Here is a 27669-nt window from a genome sequence, read left to right on the forward strand (position 1 = left end):
CAGGATGTTGTCACTGATTCCGTGGAGGAATCTCCTTCCCATGAGGCCAGACAGGTGAGGCCCCTACTCGATAAGTCCCGCTGGCAGTGGTACTCAACGGGTGGATTTTATGGGGAAGGAAACCCCCTATGCAACAAGGTACGAATCCTGGGGAAATGCACGGTATAATTACCCTACAACCCAACTGCCCTCACCCTGTTACCTTGCACAAGACTTAGCCCCACATACTTCCGTGTATGTCTCCAGAGTGGACAATTTCACTTCTCTGGTAAACACTGAGACGAGGAAGAACACGGAGTACAGGGATCACTATAATACTTGGACGAGGAAGAGCATCAACATCCTAGTGCGGAGTGAAGACCTCACTAGTGAGATGAGGAAGAGGCACAGATCCATGTGGCAGGTTCCTGAGAACCAAGGTGCGCGGACTAGATGCCACAGAACGGCTAATACCATTCATGCCATAAAAAGGAATGAAGGATTGGGGAAAAGAGAGGAGCCCTCCCAGGAAGAAGCGGAAGATTTGAAATGCTGCCGGCTGTAGAGAAGACAGGACACCAACAGTACTGAGAACGGGATGCTTACCGCTGGCAGAGGTGTCCCTAGAAGCTCTGTCACAGACACACCCGCGAGCGGCAGAAGCCTGAGCTCCCATCCAGTCAAGAAGCCTAGAGCGTGTGGGGAAGCCGAGACATGCAGCTCCAAGTCCCGCAGTCAGCACGGGGCTGCCGCAAGCTGTAAAAGCAGCAAATGGAAGCCGTGAAAGCCTGCAAACAACTGAAAGTCACTGGTAAGCTCTCCAGAGAGGTCGGGGAGACCGGAACATTTGGCGGGACGGCTAGGAGAATAGAGGATCACGATATCGAGTCTGGGAACCGCACCCATATACCTAATCAAGGCCTCCACATCCAGCCTCATAGTCATGCTGTTAACCACAAAGTAGAAGCAGTAGTAGTTGAGCAAGAAAAACACATTAGAAGAAAAGGCGAGTCTGTGATTTACACCCACATGAAGAGTGTGTCAAAGCAATCTTCATACACACGGTATCTGGCAGGATAGTATACCATGTTAACTGTGACTAACTAAGGATTAGTAGTAGCAAAGCAGGAAGACCACAATAAAAGAAAGGCGTGTCTGGGATTCCACCCACATGAAGAGAGAGCCAAAGCAATCTTCATACACACAGCTCCTGGCAGGAGAGTGTAGGGGGTTGGCTGTGACCTGCAAAGTAGTAGTATTAGTAGTTGAGCAAGAAAATGCACATTTGGAAAGTACAGAGAAGGCAACGCCTGGGACTCTCTCGTATATGAAGAGAGGGCTAAAGAGCTTTTCATAGTCCAGTACCTGGCAGTTTAATGTGCCAGATTGGCTATGAAACCAATGAGAAACAAGAGCCATGTGGACTGTGTAATATACTGAGAAGAAATTAGGGGAAGGGAAACCTAGTCATTTATGTAGACAATATCAAGGATACATTTGCAACACTAAAAGAGGAGAAGACTCCATTGGAAATTCAGAGGGCACAACAGGAATACTAAAAGAGAAGACGCTGCTTGAACAAACAGAGGGCATGACAACTGGGAGCAGGTTGTCTATCCTTTTGGAGTTTTTGTTGCACCATTTTGGAACTTTGTTTTGTGAGTTGGAACAATACTTTGAGACTAAAGAATATCCCCTTTTCACATTAGTTTACGATCTTAGTGTGAGGGCTGGAGGAATTGTGACACAACTATGGACTTGTTTCTTTTGGACTATCCTGACAGACCCCTTAGAATATTATTTCGAGGCAGAGAATCCCTTCTTAGTTTTAGGGTCAGAAAGGTATTTTTCCAACCCTTATTTGTTTAATAAAAATCTCTGCCAACAATCGTGTGACCTGTGCGTCAATATCCTCTTTCCACACCCTCGCATAAAATAAATACCAGGGATATCATTATATGAATGCTTCTTTATTAAACACAAAAAAGCCTAACACTCCCAATTCCAAAGGGTATTCCCTACCTAACTAAGTAAAACACAGGTGCTCGTTGTCAGGGTGGTTGTCCAAATGAACAATTCCTGTTCTATGTCCAAGACTACCTAACTCTAGCCCTACCACTATATACAGAAACAGCATAAAGAACACAAGGAGAATGACTCCCGTCCCCTTGTTCACTGATATCCCCTTGGGGATTGTCTTCAAAAGTCTTAACGAAGAGTTCATGGAGGGCGCTGACGAGCTCGTGGCAAGATGGAGGAGGAGGCCAAGATTCTGATGCCGGGAGTTCCAACCAACTGAATGGTTGTCTGAAGGGTTCATGAGCCAGCTGCTCTACTCTGGGCCTGCGGAACCGAGGCCCTGCTGTGAATTGGTGGCTGGGGTGGGACTCTTTCCCCCCCCTACCCCTGCTGACTTGCTGATGCATATGCTGGGTCCAGAAGCTGGGTGAGAATGGTGCCGGCTGCTGGCGTGCGTGGGTGGGAGGTTCCCCTGCAGCGCCGGAGAGGAGGTGAGAGCAGCTGCAAGGGACAGAAGTCACGTCCCCGACTAGATCGAGGCACGCCGTTCGAGGCTTCCTGAGGTCGGCCTGAGGCGGAGGGGCCTGGCGAGGTGTGCCACTACGCAGGAGGCCTGAGGTGGTGGGGCAGATTACAACGCGAGTGAAGCATAATACAAACTGTTGAGGGCACCACAGACAGGTCAGAACGGCGGGAGGCTGTGGCCTTCCACTCACCTGGGTTGGTCCCCCTGGAAGTAGCGTGCCAGAAGCGTGCGAGTGGTTGGGGCCGTCATGCTGCATCGGCTGCCCCGGCGGGCTAGGCCAGTGCCTGCCGGACCGAGCGTGTACTGGCATTTAATGAGTAGCTGTGGAGGACAGACCGTGTGGGGTGGTGTTTGGAGGATTAGACCCCAGATATGCTAGTTCCCCCCCCCCCCCCGGCACCCATACTTGTGGCTAGGTCTGTTGGAGGAACCGTGTTCCCTGTCTGTGTGGGGCTGGGTGAGAGGGTGGAGAGTGTGACAGTGTGGAGCACAGCCTCGACCTCCAGCCTCATGGTGTCACAGGTGGGACAGCCCTGACAGAGAAGCATGGTGGAGACTACGACAATGCCCGCTGTTGAACTGGGACATTTGGAGGCCACCAAGTGGTGGATTGTACACACCCGGCTTGCAGGTGTTCCTGCTGCTACAACCACCAGCTAGATCCCTGCTGGAGGGTTGGTGCTCGTGTGGCCAGCAGAAGATTACTTAGACTGTGCGGGAGCCATATCTGCGAGGGGGCAGGAAAGGAGTGCCGCCCAGGGCCTGCATGGTGGAGGGGGCTGTGGGCTGATGGCAAAAGGCAACAAAAAGTAGAACTGCCTGCATCTCACACAAAAAGGTCTGGCAGAGTGTGCAGGCACAATGGGGACCCCAGGGCCTAGTGGAAAAGGAGTAGGGTCGCCATTGGCTCTGGAGAGGGCGACTGGCCCCACCCTCAGAGCTAAGCTTAGTGCTGGCAGAAATTAAGTGTGGCTTTGCCTCTGTGAATACCAAGGTGGATGCAATGGAATACAAAATGGATCACATGCAAGATAGGATTGAAAAGGAGAGCAGCCGTACCCGTGAAGTGGAGCATAGATTGGGGATCCTGGAAGACGCAAGTAGTGAGATGAGTCAGGCTATTCAATGATTACAGGCTGAAGTGAGGGACATCCGAGCCAAACACGAGGACCTTGAAGCAAGATCCAGGTGCAATAATATTAGAGCGGTCGGGATCCCGAGACACTACCGGCACAAAACATGGAGACGTTTATGGAAGCATTCATTAGAGAGGTGCTGAAAGATCCGCCACTATCACCCCAGTTTCTGGTGGAGAGAGCACATCGGATCTCAACTCAAAAACCCAAACCGGGGCAGAACCCCCACCCAGTTATTGCCCGCTTGCTAAATTACCTTGACCGGGACACTATCCTGCGTAGGGCACGTGAATCAGGTGACCAACAATATAAAGACGCCAGGGTCTCGTTTTATCGGGACTTCACTCCATCCATCCAAAAGGTGCCGTTTTCCTTTTTTTGGCCGCCAAAAGGCTGCTGAGAGAGAGTGGATTGCAGTATGCAATGCTATATCAGTCAAAGTAATGGGTTATTCATGGGAACAAGACTCACTTCTTCATGAGCCCGGCTGAAGCTATTACTTTTGTGGAATCTCTTCTTAAGCCGCAAGATGGGTAAAGATTTGGATTGATGGCTCATAGTACGCTTTATTTAGTGTTGGTGAAGACCCGCTCGAACGCTGAGTTGACAATGGGATAAGTCCTGCTGGGTTTGTAAGACCCAGCTATACATATCTGATGGAACGCTCGAATATGGCATTGTGGTAATGTTATACTGTAATGAAACTTGCCTGCTGCTTATTATTCTTGTAGTGCTGGGCCTTCTTCCCCCCGGGCGTTCTTGGAGTGGGGGGGTCGTAGGAGGTTGCGGAGTCTGCTGCCCCTGGACGATGTCCTTGTTTTGGTTTCTTGGGGATTTGATGCTAATGGAGTGGGAGTGTTTCACTGCTAGTTGGGGGTGGAGTGGAGAATTTGGGGGGTGGGTACGGGGGCAAATGGTTGAGGGTTTTTTCATGAAAATTGATTCACGTCTTTTTATGGTGCGTTAGTGCACGGTTGACCGGGGCTCGTGCAGTGTGGGGACTAGGCTCCTGAGGCATAGTGCTGACTGGGAGACCGGTTAAAACCATTTTTTTAGGTGTGCATTAAAATTAGAGGTGCTTACTGATGGTTAGGTGATCCAGAAGTCAAACTCTCACTCCCTTCTACACCACATGTTGCATGGAGCTCCTTCTAGTCTCCAAAGGAGGTTTCTTTAAAATACAGATGCAGGGGCCATACTTTCTAGGCCAGGTGTCAATCAGATTGCGCAAGTGCAAAAGAAGGGGAAAGGGAAAAGTGTGTGGGGGAAGGGAGAGGGAAAGTGCAGTACATGGGATAGTAGAATAAATAAGATAAATAAAAAGCGGCTAGCTGGTGGCAAGTGCAAGTTAAGTGCAGACATAGGTGTTGGTAGGGGGACTGTAGGGATACAGAAAACAGTCCCCAGGTACAGGGGTAGCCAGGGAGGCAGTGCAGGTGTGCAACTGGCGGGGCCTGGGCCCGAGATCAGAAGGGTGGCCAGGTATCCAGTGCAGCTTCAGCCAGGAATTCAGCAAGGGAGAGGGAGAGAGAAAGCAGAAGCGAAGAGGAAGGTTTTGAGGTGCTTCTGGAACCGGAGATGGTTCTCCTCAAGTTTCAGGGAGGCAGGAAGGCTGTTCCAGAGGGAGGCCCCTGCTGAAGAGAGAGATCGACCACCAACTCATTGCTTGGAGAAGCGACTGAAGGTAACGTGGCCCCAAGCCCCAGAAGGCCTTGGGGACAATGCAGAGGGTTTTGAACTTAATCCTCACAGCCGCTGGGAGCCATTGCAGAGATTTCAGTCCTGGAGAGATAGGATCCCTGGGCTTGAGGCCAAGGACAAGTCTCGCAGTCCTGCTCTGGATACGTTGCAGAGGGCGGAGAGTAGAGGTAGGCAGATTTAGAAAGAGGCTGTTGTAATAGTCCAGCCTATAGAGAACCAGGGCTCTGGAGACAGTGAACTTCTGGGGGAAGGAGAGGAAAGGAAGAATACTTCTGAGGAGGTGCAGCTGGCAGTGTGACTTCTTAGAGACGTCAGAGATGTGAGGAGAGAAGGAGAGTGTGGAGTCGAAGATGACTCTGATGTTTTTTGCCTTGCAGGTGGGAGCAGAGAGGCTGGCCAGGGTGCTGCAGGGAAGGAGAGAGCGGGTGTGCCGATGAGTAGAATCTCAGTCTTACTGGCATTAAGGCAGAGGTCATTGGCGGCACACCACTCCTGGATAGCAGAAGGGCAGTCAGAGATGAGGGAAGGAGAGGAGGAGGCCGAGGGTAGCCTGAAAATGAGCTGGGTATCATCCGCATAGCACTGGAAATTGGGGCCGAGAGCAGCGATGCAGTGGGCAAGGAGTGCCAGGTATTGGTTGAACAGCCAGGGAGAGAGGTTAGATCCCTGGGGGACACCACAGGCAGAGAAAAAGATATCGGAGAGGAAGGACCCCAGTTGGACCTGGGAGGGTTGGTCAGAGAGGAAAGAAGTCAGCCACGCCAGAGCCTGACCATTGATACCCAGGTTATCACAGAGATGGTTGAGCAGGATGGCATGGTTGACAGTGTTGAAAGGCAGAAGAGAGATCAAGCAAGATGAGGACACATGGGGTGTTTAGAGTCAAGGTTGGGGAAGAGGTCTTCACGGATGTTCAGGAGAGCAGTTTCCGTGCTTCTGGCAGCTCTGAAGCCAGACTGATGGTCATGAAGACAACCAACAGATTCAGTGTGGAGATGAAGCTGGAAGATGGCCAGTTTCTCCAGGAGCTTGCCCAGGAAGGGAGTGTTGGAGATTGGGCGAAAGTTAGCCGGGCAGGAGGGGTCGGCAGAGGGTTTCTTGAGAAGAGGGTGCACAAGGGAGTGCTTCAGGGGGGATGGGTAGACTCCAGTGGCGAAGGAGTGATTGCAGTAATCTGCCAGGGCAGGAGCCAGGGAGTCAATGTGGTCCTTGATAGTTTTGGAGGAACAGGGGTGAACCTGTTTCGACAAGACTTTCATAGATCAGACTTGTCTAGAAGATGTCATGATGCCTACCCTCGGGCATCCGGATCAAGCCCATCAGCCCCGGGAGCAGGCATCCAGGTATTCAATAAAACCCCAGCAGCCCCGGCTGGGGGCTGTCTGGGTTCAGTCCTGGCGCCATAGGCACCAGGCTCATAGACTTTACTTACCTCATGCAGACCATGCTGCAAATGAATCCAAGCCAATGTGAGGCCTGGATGGGACTATTTTTCTACAGGGACTATTTTTTACTCTGGTGTGGTTCTAGAGACTTCTTACCTGGAACTACTTTGGAGGCTATTTAAACACGCCCGAACAGCAGCACATGCTTCGTGTTATTCTGCATCCAGCAGCATAACGCTCACTGTGCCTGCAGTCAGCATCCAGTCTTCAGCCACACCCGTCTCGAATCCAGAGCTCCTAGCAATAGAAGAAAGAAGAAGGAAAGGTTAGAAAACAGATATTATTTCAATCCTTACCTGAATTCCGGATCCATCACATCTTCGAACTTGAAAAGGACATTATTCTACACGCGTCGCATCGCCAGCTGCAGCGCTGCACCATACTCACCAGTCCTCACAGCATTTTCCGATCCGGCGCAGCCTCCATCATTTTCTCCGCCGACTTCCGCTATCTAGGGGACAAAAGAAACATAAGGTGAGCCGAGAGAGCCAACAAATACAACCTCTCCACCATAGACTAACCTGATTAACAACCGGAGGCATTATTCTGTAACAAACCGCAACTTCTTACGCTGCACCTGTAAGGAGAGAGAAACCAGCAATTTAAACACACGCATCTTTTGCCGGACAGTGTTGGGTAATACAGACTCTTACCTCAACACCATCAGCTGCCACAAGACAATCTTCCCTTGGACCCAGCTGCAACACAAGAAAGGAATGTACAAGAGTGAACATCGGACATATTGAACTCTTTGAACTTTATACTTACGGGTTCTCGCCTGGAACCTCTGAGTCAATATTCATCCGGAACTCTTCCAATGCCCTCAAACCAGTGAAGTAACTGGTATCTACGCGCCCCTGCATTCCACGCAGGATGGAGAGCTCATCATTTACAAACATAAGGTGAGCTTACAGAAAGTGAATATCGGTGGTGATTAGTGGGGAGAACAGTGGGGTGCCATTACTAAAATCCACAGTGGCTGAATCCCTTTCTCCACTTGCAGGAGAATATTTCTACGGGTCAAGTAGGCGAGATTAGGCGGTCCAGTCCAGTCTGTCATCTCTGCACTATGCTTCACATTGGAGGAGGTCGTTGCTGTCCGGGTCCGATCGACGCCCCTCTGGGAGCCAGGTGAGCGTAACAGAAACCTCGTCTGCAGAGAAAAGGGGAAAGGCAGAGAAGGAGGGAGGGGGGGTGGCTGCAGAAGGGCCAGAGGAGGAGCAGGAAATGGACGGAGGGAGGCGATAGGAGGAGAGTGAGGACCGGATGGCCTGAGTTTTTTAAATGAAGTGAGAAGCCAGTGCCGTGCATAGGGCCTGGGATGGGACAGGCGAGGTATAGACGGCGGCAGGATTGGCTAGTTCCTTGCAGATTTTAAAGAGTTCAGTCGAATTGTTAGATGCTGCAGAGACGCGGGCTTGGATATGAGCTCTCTTCTTGGTGAGGACGGAAAGCCGGTATTGCCTTTGCAGCAGGAGGCAGGCCAGTTTGTCAGAGGATGAACATGAAGCACGCCATTTCCTCTCGGCCACCCTGCACCTGCGTTTTGGGGTGACGAGGTCTGAGTCATACCTGGAGTTACACTTGGCTTTGGCCTTCAGGCGGATTCTCATGACAGGGGCAAGGATATCAAGAGTATCAGATATAGAAGAGTGGCACATGGAGAGGGCAGTGTCAGGGTGAGAGTCCGCCAAAGGGGGAGGAGAGGGTGAGAAGGTGGCGGCGAAAGCCTGACACGTGCTTCATGGGTTGGATGACCGAGTAGGTGGGTGGCAGTGCAGGAGGTAGCTTGACCTGAGGGGTAGCGAGGGTGAGGTGGGAGGATAGGAGAAAGTAATCACTCCAGGAGAGAGCAGTGGAGAGAGGGACAGAGAGGGGAAGGTCTGAGGAGATCAGAACATCGAGAGTGTGCCCTGCAGAATGAATCGGGCCAGAGGGGAGAATGGTGAGTGAGAGAGAGTCGCAGAGGTCGCGAAAGAGTCCAGAGGGGGGACAGGAGGCATCCAGGTGGATGTTGAAGTCTCCAAGAAGGAGGAGTTGAGTGGTTGAGGCCAGGAGTGAGGAGGAGAGGTCCGCCCACTCAGAAGGAAGAAATCTGACCAGGTGGCCGATAGATAGTAGCCACAGTAAGGGAAAGGCAAGGGGAGAGAGAGAGCGCCTGCAGACGAGGCATTCAAAAGAGGAGTAGGTCTGCGTAGGAGTGACAGAGGCAGGAATCCACTCAGGGAAGATAAGGGCAACACCCCCACCAGAGCGGTTGGGGCTGGGCGCGGAGAGGATCTTGTAGCCGTCAAGTAGGAGCGTGTCAAAGCTGGTGACAGAGCTGGCCGTGAAGCATGTCTCAGTGAGACCGAGGACACCGAGGTCAAGTTCTTCAAGAAGGCAGCAGATATCAGAGAAATGTTTGACAGCAGAGCGAGAGTTAAGAGTGGCAATGTGGAGAAGGTTGCCATTCTTTAAGGACTTCCGGGGAGGGGTACAGATCAGAGGTACGCCCTGCAGAGGTGTAGAAGGAGGCCGAGAGGGGGCGGAGAGGGAGGGGAAGGCAAGGTAGCCAAGGAAAGGGGATGGGGGACAGCAGGAGAAGAAAGGAAGTTGATGAGGCATGGAAAGCGTCTATCAAAGAGGTGAAAGCTGGCCTGAGGGCCTTGAACCAAGACGGTCCCATTAGAGTAAACAATTATGATCATAGAGGAATGGAAGGAGGCCAGGATGTCCTTTTTAAACTTCTTCCTACCAGATTTAGTGAGGAAACCAGGATAGTCAATAGAGAAGCAGTTAGAGAAGATAGGAGAGACAGAGAGCACCATAGAGTAGGAGGGACAGGAGGAGGTGGAGGGAGGGGGGAGACACTAGCGAGAGTAGGCAGACAACGTAGCGAACAGCAATCAAGTTCCGCAATAGGACAGACTCTCAGGGTTAAAGAGCTCACAATGCTGAACTTTAGAACCGGTGAGAAGCCACCTAAGTTTGAGAATCCTGAAAGGGGAGAAAAAGGCCTAGTTTTCACAGTGCAAAATTTTAAATACTGATGCATTGCGTATTACAACAGCACGTGGAGAAGCCACCCAAGTTTGAGAATCCTGAAAGGGGAGAAAAAGGCCTAATTTTCACAGTGCAAAATTTTAAATACTGATACGGGGCGTAGTACAACAGCATGTGGAGAAGCCACCCAAGTTTGAGAATCCTGAAGGGGAGAAAAAGGCCCAGTTTTCACAGTGGAGGATCCAGGCACCAACGGTCACTGGAGGGGGGCGGGCGAGATGGGAAGTAGGCAGGGAGGAGGGGAATGAGAAGGAAGGAAAGTGGAGGGGGAGCAGAGCACAGGGAACACAGGCCAAACCAGGCACACCCGCCGCAAAGGTAAAATGCAAAAACACAATCACAAGCCTCAGAGGCGCTCACCAGGAGGATGCCGACGCTGCAGTCAGAGTGGAAATGGTAAGAGCGGAGCATCAAGGTACCAACCGTCCCTGGAGGGAGACCAATCAGGGGGGCGGGCGAGATGGGAGGCGGGTGGGGAGGAGGGGAATGAGAAAGAAGGAAGGTGGAGGGGGAGCAGGGGCACAGGGAACACGGGCCGCACCAGGCATACCTGCGGCAAATAAATTATAAAAACACAATCACAAGCCTCAGAGGCGCTCACCAGGAGGATGCCGACGCTGCAGTCACCCGCTCTGCCAGAGTGGAAATGGCAAGCGTGGTGACCAGCGGAGGATCCAGGCACCAACGGTCACTGGAGGGAGACCAATCAGGGGGCGGGCAAGATGGGAGGCAGGCGGGGAGGAGGGGAATGAGAAGGAAGGAAAGTGGAGGGGGAGCAGGGGCACAGGGAACACGGGCCGCACCAGGCATACCTGCGGCAAATAAATTATAAAAACACAATCACAAGCCTCAGAGGCGCTCACCAGGAGGATGCCGACGCCGCAGTCACCCGCTCTGCCAGAGTGGAAATGATGGGTCTCAGGCTTGTTAAGTCACTTCCTGGAACGAGAGAAGAGGTGAGAGGGAGGTCTGTTAACAGAACTGGGTCAGAAACCAAGCTAGTCACCGTTAAAGGGCCCTGCACATGGCACTGCTCAACCCCATAACAAAGATTTGGGACTCTGACTTAAATGGAGGTATTGTAACAGCTTTCCCTGCGGATTCCTTGTTCCCTAAAGGGGAGAGGGGCACCGCCAGTAAGATCCCTCTTGCACTGTCCTCTAGGGGGAGCGAGCGGAGCATGGTCGCCTCTGTACTCCCAAAGGAGGTGGCTCCACCCTGGAGAGAAGGGATGAATTTCCTGGATTTGTCACAATTTGTAACCATATATAGTCATTTGAACAGCCTAAAATTAGAATTTGATGTTAAAATGGCTCCGACAGCTATCAGGCCATTGGTGTCCTAGTGCTGTCTGGCTTCTCGTTTCCGGAGAACTTTAAAAGAAGTAACACTGGTTTTCTGTATGAGTATGTATGCAGTCACTAGTGCACAGACATCCTTGGAAAATTTAACATATTTAAAATTATAATATAAACAAAAGCTGTTTTTCTTGTAAGTAAAGTACTTAATGTAAAAAGTGGATAACACTATAACCAAAAAGGATTCACTTTCATTTTTTAATGTATATTTTTATTGTCTAAAGCACATTGTCATGGGTTTTGCTGCCACATGATTCCTTTTTTTGATCCCTTGCTCTCAAGCTAGAGCTGTGAGCCTCTTTTCAGCCGTTTAAGAACATACATATTTTTATCAGGTATACATTACTGAATGTCTCTTAACAATAGGCCATAGCAACTGTAACCAAGATCCACAATGATTCCCCACACATTTGGAACAAACAAATATTTATTTGGATGATATATACATTGAAACAGTTAAAACCTGGGTCACGTGATGGGAGGATCCTGAAGCAGTTGCACAGGCAAGAGCTTCCACCAGACTTGTGTATTCTACTGCTGCTTCTTAAGTTTTATTCTACGAAAATCATCCCAGTATGAACAGCATCTGGTTTGTGGGTCAGAGCTGGAAAAGACAATACCTTTTTTGTTAGAATTGGCCCAGTCTGGTGGCAGGATGAGGTTAAGTGCGCAGGGACTGCAAAATGGGGCCACATCCTCACCAAGGCAGAAGTTGCCAGAGGAGGGGCAGTGAAAACGCAGCAGCCTCAGTCGATGCAGTGACACGAAGAGGACCAGTGAGAGGTGACAGAAGTGGTCGCTGGTAACGGGAAAGATGGCGTAGACCTCTATGGCAATGCAGTGGAACCTTACAGCTGTGGGCCTGCTAGCGATGATCGTCTACTCCCTTGGCCGAGCGTTGCCATGCCCCGGCTGTGACAGTGCAGCGTACACGCAGATGTAGTGGGCTGACCCATGGCGGATTGGGGCAGAGGGTGTCGACTGCCTTACCTGAGCCACTGATTTGGAGCATAGAGAGTGCCAAATGGCTATAAGAACCCACCAGCCACACCGCACATTAATTGGAGCGCCAAGCCCCGTACTCCAGGTGGTTGCATCTGCACACGGCTGCCAAGGAGATAAGAGAGTAGGCCAAGTATGCGCAATGGAAAAATTGAGTAAAGAGTTTAATGTGGTGCAAAGAGTACTCACAGTCCTGCTGTAATGGGTACTGAAAGAGTAATCTAAACCTGAAATGAGCTGAAGCAACTCTATCCTGAACAGGGTTAGAGAGGTAGATGAGGTCCGAATGGAAAACATGGTACTTCATATGTGCCTTTTTTTTCAGACTACAGCCCGATGGTCAGAGAGCCAGGCGTCAATTTGAGACTGTGACAAAAAAACCCTAGAGACAAACCAGTAACGTATGCAATGATTTTCCCATCAAAGCTCAGGGTCATCTCTCATGGCCAAATCAATTTCTTCACGGATGCTGAATAAACAACGAAGCCTGTTGAAATGTTACCGAAAGCGATGACGGGTACTGGGAAATGACCCGCCCCAATATTCCAAACTAATTAAATGTGAACTCTGTACCCTGAAACACAGAAATATTCAACAGAGGTGTGCAAAGTTGATGATGCCCCAGGAAAACTGTTACGATATGCAATAGTGGTTGAGTGTTCACTTTCTCTTGATGGGCTGTTGTCTGCATGCTCTCCTGGTATGGGCTTGTGGGCAAGGGTGTGGGGAGATGCAACAAGCAAATGTTGGCTCCACTCAAACCAAGGGCCTCATTACACGGACGACGGTAAGGGTTAACAGTCACCGTTAATGGCAACGGTGACCGTTAACCCTTACCGCCGTACTACGAGGTCCCTTTGCGGGTTGGAGGATTTAACGCCTGCTTCTTGCAGGCGTTAAAATCCAACCCGCTAAGGGACCTCGGAGCTAATTACGGCACCGCAAAATTGCGGTGGCGTAATTAGCGCCTTCCCCATTTCCATAGAGCCCTATGGGGCAGAAATGGGAATGGGGAAGGGCAATGGCGGAAAGGGGATTTACCGCCCCTCCAACCTTGGAATGGGGCGGTAAATCCCCTTTCCGCCAAGGCGGTGCCGGTATTTTACCGGCATGAGCCATGGCGCTAATAGCGCCATGGCTCACCGCCTTCCGTGTAATGAGGCCCCAAGTCTTTAAGCCGGTATTGTTTTGATTGTGTATCTAATAACAGAAGTCCAAAAGAAAGATGTAGGTGGGAGGTCAGAACACTTGTCAGAAGTGTTCACTGTTTTGTCAGATCCAGTTGGGTCCATGTATTACAGTTGGTCGGCATATGAGCAGGCTTTTTGTTGATATTATGACAAGAATCATTTTCTTCAGATTGGACACAGCAACTGATTGACTAGGAATAGGCAGGAGTGTCCGGGTAGTTATATGGTCACGTTGGTCTCGGGGACTCTGTTGTCTGTGTTATCTCTGCCTAAGTACAAATGGGCCTCTGGAAGGGATTCCACTGATGACAGTGAGCATGAGTCCCTCTCAACATAACCCGAAGACAGCTGGCTGTTCAGTATCACCCTCCCATGTCTCCTTGTGGTTCAGAATGCCCCCACAATTCTCCTATTTTGCAAATCTCTCAAAACGTGGCTTTTTCAATAACAGCTGACTAAGGACCAATTGCAATGGATGCACATACCGACGCACACACCTCAACTCACAGTACTGCGCTACTGTCAAAAGATAGCAGCCAAAATGCCAGCTACCCATGCTTTGTACAGCACTCTGCTTTTCTTGAGCTACGTCCGTGCTTTAAACAATAAAATAAAAATAGGTTGAGGCTACCTTAGGAACTACGGGTCTTGGAATTTCTAATTGTTATGAATTTAGTGCAGCTCATGTTTCTGGGTTCTTGGCCCCAGGCTTCATACTGAGGCTGGCGATGGACTTGGGAGCCGGAGGGCTCCTCCCGGTTGCGCTTTAGTGAGTTAGTGTTGCAGCTTTATGATTCACACCACAAATCAAAATGAAAGTAAAAACTAGAAGAATGGTTTGAAGATCAAAAGACAAGAAAGGACAATTGAGAAACAAATGTATATTTTCCATTGAGCACTATTGTGAATTGATAAAGCCTACTGTAATGTTGTGTGCACTTACTGTACCACATCCTGTATGCAACCTCAGCTCTATGGGAAGCAATGCTTGTAGCACCGGTTTTTCAGTTGATATAAAATGCCTATTGACAAACAACTCATTACAAACTAAAACATGACACCTGAGGTCCAAATTATTCTTTGACACTGTGCTACTAAATGGCATTATCTCACACAGCGAAAAGAGGTCTTACTAAACCAATTACCAGCTCCAAGCTGCTACAAAGCCAAAATAGATAGCTAACATGGTTTTCAAGGTTCCATAGTTTTGTTCCCTGTGTCAGGACCGGTCCTTCTACGACCACATTGATGTTTCGCCTATTTCAGGCAGCCATATCATGTGTGAAGGTGCAGAAATCCGGGAAAGGGTTGGGATGTCCAAATGTTATGTAGCCACTAATGTCCGGAGAGTCCTAACGGGTAATTGTGCAGAAATTGGTGCAGATTGGTGCAACAGTGTGGAATTGTATAAGGAACAACACTTTGTCAAGCCACAAACGAATGTTAATATTTGCTGAAATCCAGGGAATGTGGTGGGGTGTCCAAATGTCATATAGCCAGTGTTGTCCCGAGGGTCCTAACAGGTAACTATGCAGAATTTGGTGCAGATTTGTGAAATTGTGTGGAATTGTATAAGGAAAAATGCTTTGCCATGCCACAAACAAACCCACACATTTTCACTTTTATAAATATAGATAAAGGGTTTGGAAAATGCCTCACTGTCCCTAATCTAGGATGTATTTCCATACCTCAACCACAATGAAGGGCCTGCCATATGTCAAGATCTCCAAAGCAAACATTTCCTGTGTCTGAAATGCTATCCTAGTCCTCACACTCTAAAAGTAACTCTGAGGTGCTAAGGGTAATGTCTCTGACTTGCAAAGTGCACAAATGTTCATGTTCAACAAAAAGGCATCAATCCAACACATTTTCCAAATTAATAATGTTCACAATTCCAGGGAAGGACTCCCTTCCCTAGGTTTCTCTCCACCAAAACAAAAGTCCAAAAGAATAACCACGTTCTTTGTAGCTCAAGAGAATAACTCGCCGCCTCTTGATGTTGCAACATATTCCAGGGGAAATATCTCCTTTCCCAAAGTTCTTATCACATTCAATTTAATTCACAAATCCTAAGGGCATGAATCTTCCGTGGGATTCTCTGAATCTCACAACAACACCTTGTATACTCCCCTGCCAGGTTCTTTAATATAGTTCCTTGATCCAATTTGGGTTTGGGACCCAGACTCGCAAATCACCTGGTATACTCTCATGCCAGGTTTCTCTTTACACATTCACTGCAGTTCAGAATCCTTAGGGCATGGTTCTTCCTTAGTATTCTTTACCTCACAAAACACCTGGTATACTCTCCTGCCAGGTTCTTTTTCACATTCCCTGTAATTCACTTCACCCACTTGGCTTTGCCTGGTATACTCTTCTGTCAGGACTTTCTTTACGTAGTTCACTTTATACACGCTTGCTTTCACACTGTTTTTCCCACATTTATTTCATAATGCGGCTACGGGTCCCAGGCCCTTTTCCATGGACTTCTCATCTTGTAGTCAAATGTCCCAGGGGCCCCATAATCCTGCTCAGGTTTCCCAGAGCTCTCACACGGTGTTTCCTTCGGTACGTGGTACACCCTCCAAAGCACCCCGGCGGCCCGTCCCTCTCAACGGGCTCATTGATTCTCAGCAGCGGCTCCAGGGTCCCCCGTGTCGGTCTGCGGCTTGTCGTCGGGTCTGCCGAGCGCTTTGTTGGCTCGTCAGCTACCATCACGTATCCGGCTCCCCTTGGCAGATTGTTCTCCTCTCTGCATCTCAGTGACAGTGCTTTGACCTGTGAGCTTTACTGGACAACATTCCTAGGCCTTCCACGACCCGGCGAGACCACCTGCTTCCTCTGGCTGCTCTGAGCCACGTCAGAGGCATTGAATCTCCTGCGCCGCCATACTCCCAATCTCTTTCCTTGGCTGTCCTTAGCACAGCTGGGAAAGAAGCAGACAAACTCCATGCTTTTCCCGGCATGGTTTCAAGCCATGTCGGGCCAATCGCATTCACCCAGCAACTAGACTGCTGGCGTTGGGTCGCTTTAGGAGTAGTCATCATTGCTGCATGCCTCTTCCTCGTCACAGTTTTTATTTGCTCTCTGATATTGAGGAGTGCTATCAGTGAAATTGTCAAATTGTTGAAGAGGATTATGGCAATTATGCCATTAGGGGATGAGGGGTGGAGGGAATATCCCTAACAGGGAAAGGAGGATATTGTGCCTCACCTGATGATGTCATGTCATCCCCCAGGGTCACCTCGACCCATGTGGTCCTCCGTCAAATAACCGCCCCCAGGGTCAGGATCAGGTAGCAGCTGCCGCTCCCATGCCACATAAGGAGAGGTTATCCCAGAGAAAGGAGTGATGAAATCATTAGATTCATCACACAGCATTCTTTGTCTTATCATCATCTACCCCCTTCCTGCATTTTGTTATGCAATGAGACTGTGAGGTGTAGTGCAGTCCATAATATGCAGTAGAAGGTGTTTCTGCCATGACTCTCTGTAGTAAGTCAGAGCTACATTTTATTTATAAGTGGTTACTTGTTAATGTATGCTGCTTGGGATTAGAGACTTCTTAGCGTAGGCATTCTGATTGTGGGTCTTTTTTCCATATTGTGCCTAATGTCGCACCCTGCTCCACTCCCACTGCACATAGCCTTCTTGGTCCACTCCCCGTTCTGGCTTCTTGTTTTTTCTATCCGCTCCCGGTTTACCTTTGTTTAATTTCTTTTGTGTCCCTGGTACCGATATTCCAGCCGCATCCAATTTCCCTTCTTCAGCGAGGGCGCTCTGATCCCAAGTTGATGCCACCTGCTTGATTATTTTTTGGATGTCCACTCAATGGGGACACACCAGTGACCGCACATTTTTTTTAAGATCCCTCCGGTTGATGGTGTTTTCTGTTGCCCCTCCAACCAACCTACTACTTTGACCAACCCCGCTCCAAATGTAAGCCTGTATGGGTGCAGTAAGGTGGACCACAATATTGTGGCTGTCCCATCTTCAGCTCCACTGCCGCTTATAACATGTTAACATGCTATTGACTGCTGCTTTCCAGGGCGAGAACGTTGGAGAAGCGGTGAAGGAGAACTGTTGCTCTGACAATAACGATCAGTTGGACAAAAGCTAGAGATCTAGTAGAGATTACACTTTTAATGTTTTCTTAAACTGACAGATTTCAATAATTTCTCCAAAGCAGAGCTGCTTTGTGAATGAGCAGATATCCCCATGTAGTTTGTTCGAGAGCACCACACCAAATACTAAAACATATATGGCACTATACCTTGAGGTGTTTCTTGTTATGTTTATTTTATTGTATTGGTGTTTTATGTAGCACAGAATCACAAGATATAACTTGTTCTAGATCAGTTGATTGGAAATCACCGTTGTCCTTCTAGGATAAACCATTTCCATTTTAACGATATTTTGCACCCTTGTCCGCAGCGAGTTATGGACCATGTTGGGCATTTTGAATTGACATCCTTTTGCAACTCCTCAATTTAATAAAGTGTTCACTTGATTGAGGACTTGATTTAGGGGCAATTAAGTTTCCTTAGTGTTTTTTGCTGGAAGTCCTATTGCAATAAATAAGTCATGGTGTTTAGTGGTAAAAGGGAGTGCTGTGCAGACTGACAAACATTGGTGCTAATGATGTCCTTTTGCTTGTGTTTCAGATTTTACTTGCCGCATGGACTCACTGTTGACAAAGACGGTAATTACTGGGTCACTGATGTGGCTCTGCATCAGGTAGGCTATTTCAAAATCTTTACTGTGTCTATACCTGGGGTAATGACGCTCGTAGCCGAGGCAGAGAGAGGTGATGGGCGCCTTACCCCCACATGCAAATCAGAGCAACGCTGTTACACTCAAAGGCCACGTATAACTGCTTAGGTGATCAATAGCTTAGAAAGTAAGTTGGGGTGCAGGGATGACAGTCCACTTACAGACATTATACTCAAATGTAAAAGTAAGAAATGCATGTATTGTGCATATTTCGAGTAACAAAATCCTAAATCTGGAGGCTTGGATAGGTACAGGTGTCATTTCTAATCTTAAAGAAACATGGTACAGTAAGAAGCATGGGGAGGTATAATGTTACCCGTATTTAATGTATCACCAAACAGCTAAGAAAAGTTCCCAGAAGTTTGATGTTTATTTTTACTTCCATATATAGCTCACCCAACATATCTGGGAGACGGGGCAAACAGGAAGGGCAACAAGGAATGGCAATGCCAACAGTTTGGGCATTTGTGTAGATTTGGGAAAGGCAATTGCCAGACACTGCCGTAATGGTTCTAACAGGCCATTAATGTTAGCAAGTGCAAAATGATTTAAGTACAAGCTTGGTGTTCCTCCTCGTATACCATCTCCCCCTAGCTGTACTCCAATGCAATAGTTTCAGCTTGTAGCCAAAACTAAAACGGAGCTTGGATGGTATAAGGGAGGGAGGAAAGAAAAAAGGCAAGCCATTTTTTTCCCCTTGTGAAAAATATAAGCATTTTCCAGCCTCGACTTATTGATGGGCTGCACATATTGTGTTAATGCATAAGGTCGGTTCAGGCTGTCGTTGTCAGTTAGTTGACTGTTTTACGTCCAGAATGTATAGCGAAGGGTTAGTCTGCCTATGGCCTCATTGCTAGGTTGGAATTTGTAGAGCTCCCCAAAGATCAGCGTTAGGGTGTATCCTTTTCAATGCCTTATCGGACACATCGAAAAAGGCCACTCTGCAGATGAATTTGCACTTCCAAATGTATTGCTTTATAGTTCAACATTTTAATGAGTTTGTCATTTTAAAGATGGTAGCCTCTTTTCTGATTATCGTTTGTTTGGTGCTTTTTTCGAGTTACTCATGGAATCTTTTTCTTTATTCAATCTCTAACAAAGGTGTTTAAACTGGGAGCCCAAGGAGGAGACGATCCTCTGCTGGTCCTTGGCAAAGCCTTCCAGCCAGGAAGTGACAATAAACACTTCTGTCAACCAACCGATGTGGCCGTGGATCCAGCAAGTGGCAATTTCTATGTTTCCGATGGTTACTGCAACAGCCGCATCATGCAGTTTTCTCCCAGCGGAAAGTTTATCATGCAGTGGGGGGAAGGTGAGTCTGACTCTCTGCCCGATTTACTGGGTAGTGATCATTATTACAAATGTCTCTTATTTTGATTCTGGCATTTATATAGCAATTCTCAAAGCGATCATAAGGAATTTTGTTACACGGCCCACAGATTGGTTTGTCCTCCCCAAACCAAAGAAAGGAAGTAATTAACGAATCTCTTTCATCTCCCTCCCCCTCCATTACTTTGTCACAACGCCAACCCTTACCTACACATGCTGCCCTGACAGTGATTAAAACATGCATGGAATTCCCTTAAAGTCCCCTTCCGCCGCTTCATACATGCTAAAATCAGAATAATAGCCAAGTGATAACATAATCGCAAGATTAGCAGTCCGTGATGGCGGGTACCTCTATTCTAACAGAGACACATTTTACCAATATAAGCCATGTCAAAAGTTACAATACACATTTACTCTACAAATAACATTGCCACAATGCAAGCTGTAGTATAGCTGCAGACAAAAAGATCAACCGCCATATGAACAAGGTGCACATGCACAGCAACGGTACACAACTCACATTAAACATAATACCAGAGGCCTGGGTCAAGATTTATTAATTTAGAAGGCATGAGAAAGTCAAATCTCCCTTAGGGTGGATACAGGGCACAAATTGGAGTCTAGACATACCGGAATACTAATTGATGTGAGTTACTACAGTTTTGTAAACCTTTAAATACCAAACTAAAGTAAGGGCATGATAAGTTCACCTGCTCAGTTTTGGTTTTACACAGAGTTGCAGATTATTATTCTGACATAAAGGAGATGATCTGAAACTGTAAAACAAATGCAAAACTGTGTCTCAAATATGCAGACCAGAAAATAGGTGTGCCCAGAGGCCTGTGACTTTCGTCCGGCTCTATTTTCTGCTACATGAAAAGAAAAAGCAGGAACTGGCCTAACCAATGCCACCAGAATGTGACAAGGCAAACCATTTCACCAACACGTGTAGAGTACTATAAAGTGAAATAAGGTGATCTATACGGATCAAAGTATTGTACAGTGGCTATCCCTGGATATTAGCCTCAACACTTCAGCTGGTGTGACGAGTTGAGGGAATTTGTCTCTTCAAAGGTGGAGCCCCCGCACCCCTGTGTGAGGGTAGGGAGGTGATCCCGCTCTGCGACACCCCTCCCTTGGGTCAAGGCAAGTAGGACCTCACCGAGAGAGACTCCCCTTTGGGGACAAGGACTCCAGTTCCCGTAAGGAACTCCCTGATGCCCTCAAAGTGATGGCCTACATGGATTTGCCTAACATAATGGAACATTATCAGTTCCATGAAGACAAAGTGAATTTATGCTATCCACAATAGAAAACGAAAACAATCCCTTTAAATCAGTCCCTCGAACGGACTGTATCGAGGATGCTGAAAAGGGATGGTATGACAAGAGTCTTTGAAGAAATGTCTCATATGTATATGAAACATATAAGCAATGTAAATTGTGTACATATACGAACGGTAACACTTGTAAATGCCCTTCTTATAAGAGCCAAATAGGATATGTGCATTTCATATGGCTTTACACCAAATGCTCATAGGCTACTTATTTGTTATACATTGTCAGACACTTACACACCAAACATGCTCATGTCACACGCAGCCGCCTACTTATACAACATATGCTATACACCCCACAAAAAGCACAGAGATTAAATATACAAAATTTGAAGGTTAGTCTAACAAAAACTAAGGTATACAAAGCATGGAAAAACAAGGTTAAGGAACAAACACTGTATACCACTACTAATTCAACAGTGAAACTAGTATAAAATGTCATGCCACTAATAATCAAGCCGCAACACTCACTTCAAGTATTGGGCAGTTTACATCAGTACCACAGTTGAAGTGAATGTTAAGGTTGGATTTGTGGCAGTAGGGCGAGAGTATTTATACATCGAGTTTCATTGTTGACCTATATGCAGTGAGTGTTTGTATCTTAACGTTGTTACTCCCACTCTTTGTACTATTTACTTTTTGTTAGATTAACCTCAACAATAAAGTTTTTAGATTTAATATCTTTGGGGTGTGTGTGCTTGTTTTATCTCCTGCAAAAGGTGCACAAGTCAGTAACAGCACCCTCTGGTAGACCTATAAATTACCTGAACAGTCACCATATGAGAAATAATATAGAAACATTTTCTTTAGCGCCCTCGGCTCCAAGAGCCTTCTGTGGTAGAAACAGTAAAACAAGTATGATCATCTTAAATTATCTTAAAAACAATAGTAAAGCAGATTAAAGCTTGCAGAATAACCGAATACATAGAATAGATTGATTGCAATTATGGGATACAAAATGTTTAAAAGCAATAGCTAAAACCCCATAGATGTACAACTGTGGACAAACAATACCAGGATCATGCCACTTAGAATGTTTCCTTGGTCCTACTGTCATGTCTGTCGACACACCTTTCTGATCTGAGCTGACATGGTTCAATCTAATTTTCTATGCGGCTATCAAACAGTTGCCCAAGGATTTTGTGCCATGTACATCACAGTCCCCTAAAAGTTGCAAAAAGATATTTGGTGAGTTTGAATCAAGCAACAAACCCTGCTTTGCCAGTAGCCCATCAATACGCAGGACCCTCGAATAGCCATATCTTCCACACAATAGTATAAAATATTCAAGATGCACGACTTGGCTCATAGCAGGGACATTTTGAATCGGCTGATAATTTCCACTTTCTTTTGTTTGCTTTTTTGCTATGGGATGTTTATCGCATCTTGCCATGGTGAACAGACGCATTTGCTGTTGTCTAGTTATTATATGCAGGTAAGGCTATTGAAAGTAGTCTGCACTATAAACATTCCATGGTTCCATGGCAGATATGCAATATTTTTAAGATTTCCTTACAGGATTCTTAGATTATTTTATCTCTGTTTCAGCTTTCAAGTACTCACACTAATTTGCAGAGAGTTTCCATGTCAGAAGATTTCTACCTTTGTGAATCCATTTCTGATTCCCTTTGTGAATAGATTTCTGATTCCATGGGTCACTTAACAAAGTCTGTGCAGGACATGAGGGATGTCCTATCCCTGTCAGTTGGAATTCCTTGGGAACAGGATTATTTCATGGTCCCTCTATATCTAAAAACCACTAAATGCGGCCATCAGGCATACGGAATGGTATTGAAGCACAAAAACCTTTCTTGTAATATGATTGCCCAACCAGATTGCTCACATTGAGATGCTCCGACAGACAATAGAATTATCGTTTACTAATAATTACTTTATGTTCGAAGATCATGTCTCATGCCAAAATAAAGTATTAATTATTTGGTTGAATGATTGAGACAAGAGGCCACATACGGTTGACGGGTGGGAAGAAACATGTGCGAAAAGAGTGTAAATTGCAATATATTGAGCATATAATACGAAGACTATGCTACATAGACAATGGGCCTAGGTCTATATGGCGCTCTTGGGGAAGCGGGGGTCCGTCACCCACCCTTCTGCAGGCACCCTCCAAACTGCCAATGGATAGACAACATATTTCTCCTGTTGCATGTTGGAGGCATTCCCTGTTTCAAGGAATATGTCGCCTATCTGAACTCCAACAAAGTAAATCTGGAGTTTAGAGTTGTACCAAAAATTGGCTTTGAGTAAGTATTCAGCGTATTTCCATCCAAAAAAAGAGATATTCGGCTCTCAAAGCCAAATAGTTTCCCCTTCAAAATGCAAATGCTACCTTCAACCATGTTGTTTTCATCCTTTAAGAGGATCATTAAACAAAGGCTGTTGCCCACTTCAAAGGAGTTGAGCCCACTTCGCAAGACCGTACCTAGGAGTTGGGCAAGCAGGACCTCACTGGGAGAGACTCCCCCTTAGTGGACAAGGACTCCTGTTCCTTTGAAGAACTCCCAAAGCCATTCCCTGTGGTAGCATACATGGGATGGTCTGACCAGAAGAACAATTTAAAATCCAGACTTTTGGCTGAAGGCAAAGCTAAAGTATGTTGTTGCTTCTGGATTAATGAGACATCCAGTTTTACTTAGTTAGTGTGGAACTGTAAGGGATGGAAATAGGTTTAGGTTTAGGGCAAGATAGGCTTTTCTTTTGTGGTTAAGCCAACCAATATACCACCTCTGTGGAGGACTCATACTTCTGATATGATATGAGTCATTTATAACGCGCCTGTACACAAGTGTTTCTAGGCGCGACAAGACAAGGGAGGTAAACTGGGAGGGCAAAACAATCTTACTAGGCCTCGTGTCATTCAGATCGTGCAAGTGCGGTAACGCAAAGTGCAGGGGGAAGGGAGATGGGTAAGTGCCAAGGAGCGGTAAGGGGAAGGGCAATCAGGGCAGCATGCTCTGAGAAGTGTAGCCAGGGCGGCACAGCTCTGGATAAGGGCACGGAGGCCGGGGACTGTAGGGTAACAGTTTCATCCCCTAAGTACGTGGTAGGCCCAGAGGCAGTGCAGGGGGAACTAGTTGTGGGGCAGCCTGGAACCCAGTGAGACTCTGAGGGTAGTCAGGCCACCAGTCAGTGACAGTAGACGGTAGGTCAGCAGGGGAGAGGGAGAGAGAAAGCGGAGGCGAAAAGGAAGGCCTTGAGCTGCTTCCGGAAACTTCAGGAGGTCTGGCTCAAGATTGAGAGGGGCAGAGAAGTCATTCCAGAGGGAGGAAACTGCAGAGGAGAGAAATCTACCCCCCACTCTCTGCCTGGAGAAGCGTCCAGCCCTCAGAGAGTTAGAGGTAGTTGAGCGAAGGGCTTGAGAAGGAAGGTGTTTTGGAAGAGATGTAGTGCCGGCCCCAGAAAGGCTTGTGGACAATGCAGAGGGTCTTGAACTTGATCATTGCAGCCACCGGGAGCCAGTTGAGAGATTTCAGGGATGGAGAGATACAGTCCCTGGGCTTGAGGCCGAGGACAAGTCTTGCAGTCCTGTTCTGGATTAATTGCAGAGGGTGGAAAGTAGAGGAAGGCTGATTGAGAAAAAGGCTGTTATAATAGTCCAGCTTAGAGAGAACCAGGGCTCTGGAGACAGTGAGCATCCGGGGGAAAGTGAGAAAAGGAAGAATACCTCTGAGGAGTTGCAGCTGGTAGTGGGCCGCCTTGGCAAGGTCTGTGATGTGAGGAGAGTGTGGAGTCAAAGATGACAACAAGGTTATTTGCTTCACAGGAAGGGGAGGGAAGAGGGCCTAAGGAGGGTGACCAGATTGAGAGAGGGAACGCAGGAGCAGGGGTCCCAATGAGAAGGATCTCAGTCTTAAAGGCATTGAGGTAGACACCATTGGAGGCGCACCAATCATGAATCGCGGATAGACAGTCAGGAATGAGCGAGAGAGGAGACTGAGAGGAGCCTGAAAGAGAGCCGTGTATCATCCACATAACACTGAAAGTTAGAAGAGAGGGTAGAGATAAGGTGGACCAAAGGGGTCAAGTTGACATTGAAGAGCCAGGGTGAGAGGTTAGAGCCCTGGGGAACACCACATGTGGAGGGATAAGCGGTGGAGAGAAAGAACCCCAGTTGGACCTGTGAGGGTCGGTCCAGGAGGAAGGATGACGACCACTCCAGGCCTGATCTGTGATGCCCAGGTTCTCACAGAGTCGATTGATCAGGATGGCGTGATTGGCCATATCGAAAGCAGAAGAAAGGTCAAGAAGGATGAGGACAGAAGGAAGGCTTGAATCGAGATTAGTGAGCAGATCTTCACAGGTGTTCAGGAGAGCAGTTTCCGTGCCTCTCGCTGCTTTGAAGCCAGACTGTTGCTCATGGAGACAATTAACAGATTCAGTGTGGAGAATAAGCTGGGAGATGGCTAGTTTTTCCAGGGGTTTGCCCAGGAAAGGAGTGATAGAGATCGGGCGATAGTTTGACAGAGAGGCAGTGGCCTTTTTAAGGAGTGGGTGTACAAGGGAGTGCTTGGAGAGAGAAGGGAAATTCCCAGTGGCAAGGAGTGATGGCAGAAATTGGCCAAGGCTGGAGCAAGGGTGTCAATGTGGTCCTTGATGGTTCTGGAAAAGCAGGGTCGCACCTGTTCGGATGACACTTTCATAGCTCGGACTTGTCTAGAAACCTCGTCAGGTGTGGTCGGAGAGAAGGAGAAGGGAGGAGGAGATGGAGAGGTGGCCAATGGGGGGCCGAGAGAGGTAGAGGGAGAGGAAGGTAAGAGGGAAGGACAGGATGTCCTGAGTGTTAGTGGTGAAGTGAGAAGCCAGAGCCTTACAGAGGGCCTGGGAGGTAACGGGGGAGGTGGAGACTGCAGAAGTATTGGCCAGCTCCTTGCAGATTTGAAAGAGTTCTGCCATGTTGTTTGAGGCTGCAGCGATGCAGGCGTGGATGTGGGCGCTCTTCTTTGACAGGACAGAGAGTCTGTATTGCCTTTGGAGCAGGCGGCAGGCCAGTTTTTCAGTGGATGTTCCCGAAGCCCTCCACTTCCTCTCAGCCACCCTGCACTTGCGTTTCAGGGTGGCAAGGTCATAGCCATACAAAGAGTTGCACCTGGAGGTAGGTTTCAGACGGATTCTCATGACAGGGGCAAGAACGTCCAGGGTGTTGGAGATAGAAAGATGCAGGTTATAGAGGGCTGTGTCAAAGTGTGAGTCAGCCACAGGAATAGGAGGAGCAGAGAAAGTAGCAGCAAAGGCATCCACTGACACATGCTTCATGGGCCGAATGACTGAGAAGGTAGGTGGCAGTGCTGGGGTGGGCTTAGCCTGGGGGACATAGAGCATCAGGTGAGAGAAAAGAAGAAAGTGGTTGGCCCAGGAGAGAGGAGAGGTGGGAGGGTTATAGAGGGGGATGTCTGAGGAGATGAGAACATCCAAGGTATGCCTGTCTGAGAGTGTCGGACCAGAGGGTAGAATGGCAAGAGAGAGAGTGTTGCAGAGGTTGCGGAAGAGCACAGAGCAGGGATTAGAAGCATCCAGGAGGATGTTGATGTCTCCAAGGAGGAGAATTCGAGAGGTAGAGGCAAGGAGAATAGAGACAAGCTCAGCCCTCTTTGAGAGGAAGAGGGCAACCTTGCCAGGTGGCCTGTAGCTGGTGATCACAGTCAAAGAGAGGCCAGGAGAAAGAGCCTGCAGACCAGGCATTCAAAGGAGGAATAGGCCTGAATAGGAATGATAGAAGCAGGGACCCACTAGAGAACTCCACCTCCGGGACGGTAGGTACTGGGCTCTGAGGGCTCTGAGAGGATCTTGTAGCCAACAGGGAGGAGAGTGTCAAAGCTTGTGACAGAGCTGGCCGTGAACCATTTCTCGGGGAGAGCGAGGACATCCAGGTACAGTTCTTCGAGGAGTTGGTAGATGTCAGAGGAGTTTTTGACAGCAGAGCGAGAGTTGGGAGTAGCCACGTGGAGCAGGTTACCACATTTGAAAGACTTCTGTGGGGGGGGCGTACAGGCTTCAGTTATGCCCTACAGAAATGGTAGAGGGGCCTGAGAGTGGACAGAGGTGGTAGAGGGAGGTGGCAAGGTAGCCAGACAAGAGGAGGAGGAGGGTGCCAGAGAGGCGGCAGAAGAAGGTGCTGGAGGAGCCAGGGGGGTGCTGGTAGGAGTAGCAGGAGTATGGAGGAAGTTGATAAGACTCAGGAGACGTCTAACAAAAAGGAAGAGATTGGGCTGAGAGCCCTGGACCAAGACTGTGCAATTCAGCTCGACATTAATGATGGTCTTGTAGGAGTGGAAGGGGGGCCAAGAAGACCTCCCTTCAGGTGCCACCATTAATGGGAGAGAAGGAAAAAGGATAGAGAACAGAGACCATATGAGGGGTGCATAGGTCTGGAGCAGAAAAGAGGAGGAGGATGTCTGTAAGATTCTGGCTGGAGGAAGCACTGATGTAGGTATCAGCAATAGGCAGGCCTGGGTTGGAGACCAGCATATCCCTCTTGAACCTTTTCCTTTCAGACTTAATGAGAGGGATAGGATAGGAGGTACAGTAGCAGTTGCAATAGATGGGAGTTATTGAGAGCACCATAGAGGGTGCAAGGAGGAAAGTTGGATGAAGTGAGATTAAGAAGAGAGAAGGAGCGAAGCACAGCCCAGTGATGTTTGCTGGATGCACAGGTAGATGGTTGGGGGGTAATACAGTAGAGGACACAGCAAGAAGAAACAAGGCGGGTGACACACTTCAGGGGAACAAGTAACCAGCAGTACCCACACCTAAGTTTGGAATTCCCAGTGAGCACAAGTATAGCACAGAAATGGAGATGCACAGATATAAAGCACC

The 27669-nt window shown here is 48.0% G+C and overlaps 1 protein-coding gene across 4 annotated transcripts in view; it reads left to right on the forward strand.

The window, feature by feature from the left end:
• Positions 1 to 27669, forward strand: part of PAM (peptidylglycine alpha-amidating monooxygenase) — a 1287650-nt gene that overhangs the window by 997321 nt on the left and 262660 nt on the right. For all 4 annotated transcript variants that reach the window (XM_069625460.1, XM_069625461.1, XM_069625463.1 and 1 more), the window contains 2 exons: positions 18062 to 18134; positions 19272 to 19482. In XM_069625460.1, the coding sequence (XP_069481561.1) occupies positions 18062 to 18134; positions 19272 to 19482 (284 nt within the window). The remainder of the gene's footprint in view (positions 1 to 18061; positions 18135 to 19271; positions 19483 to 27669) is intronic.

This window comes from Ambystoma mexicanum, chromosome 6p (assembly GCF_040938575.1).
Source record: "Ambystoma mexicanum isolate Mex_15411 chromosome 6p, UKY_AmexF1_1, whole genome shotgun sequence".
NCBI classification, from domain to species: domain Eukaryota; kingdom Metazoa; phylum Chordata; class Amphibia; order Caudata; family Ambystomatidae; genus Ambystoma; species Ambystoma mexicanum.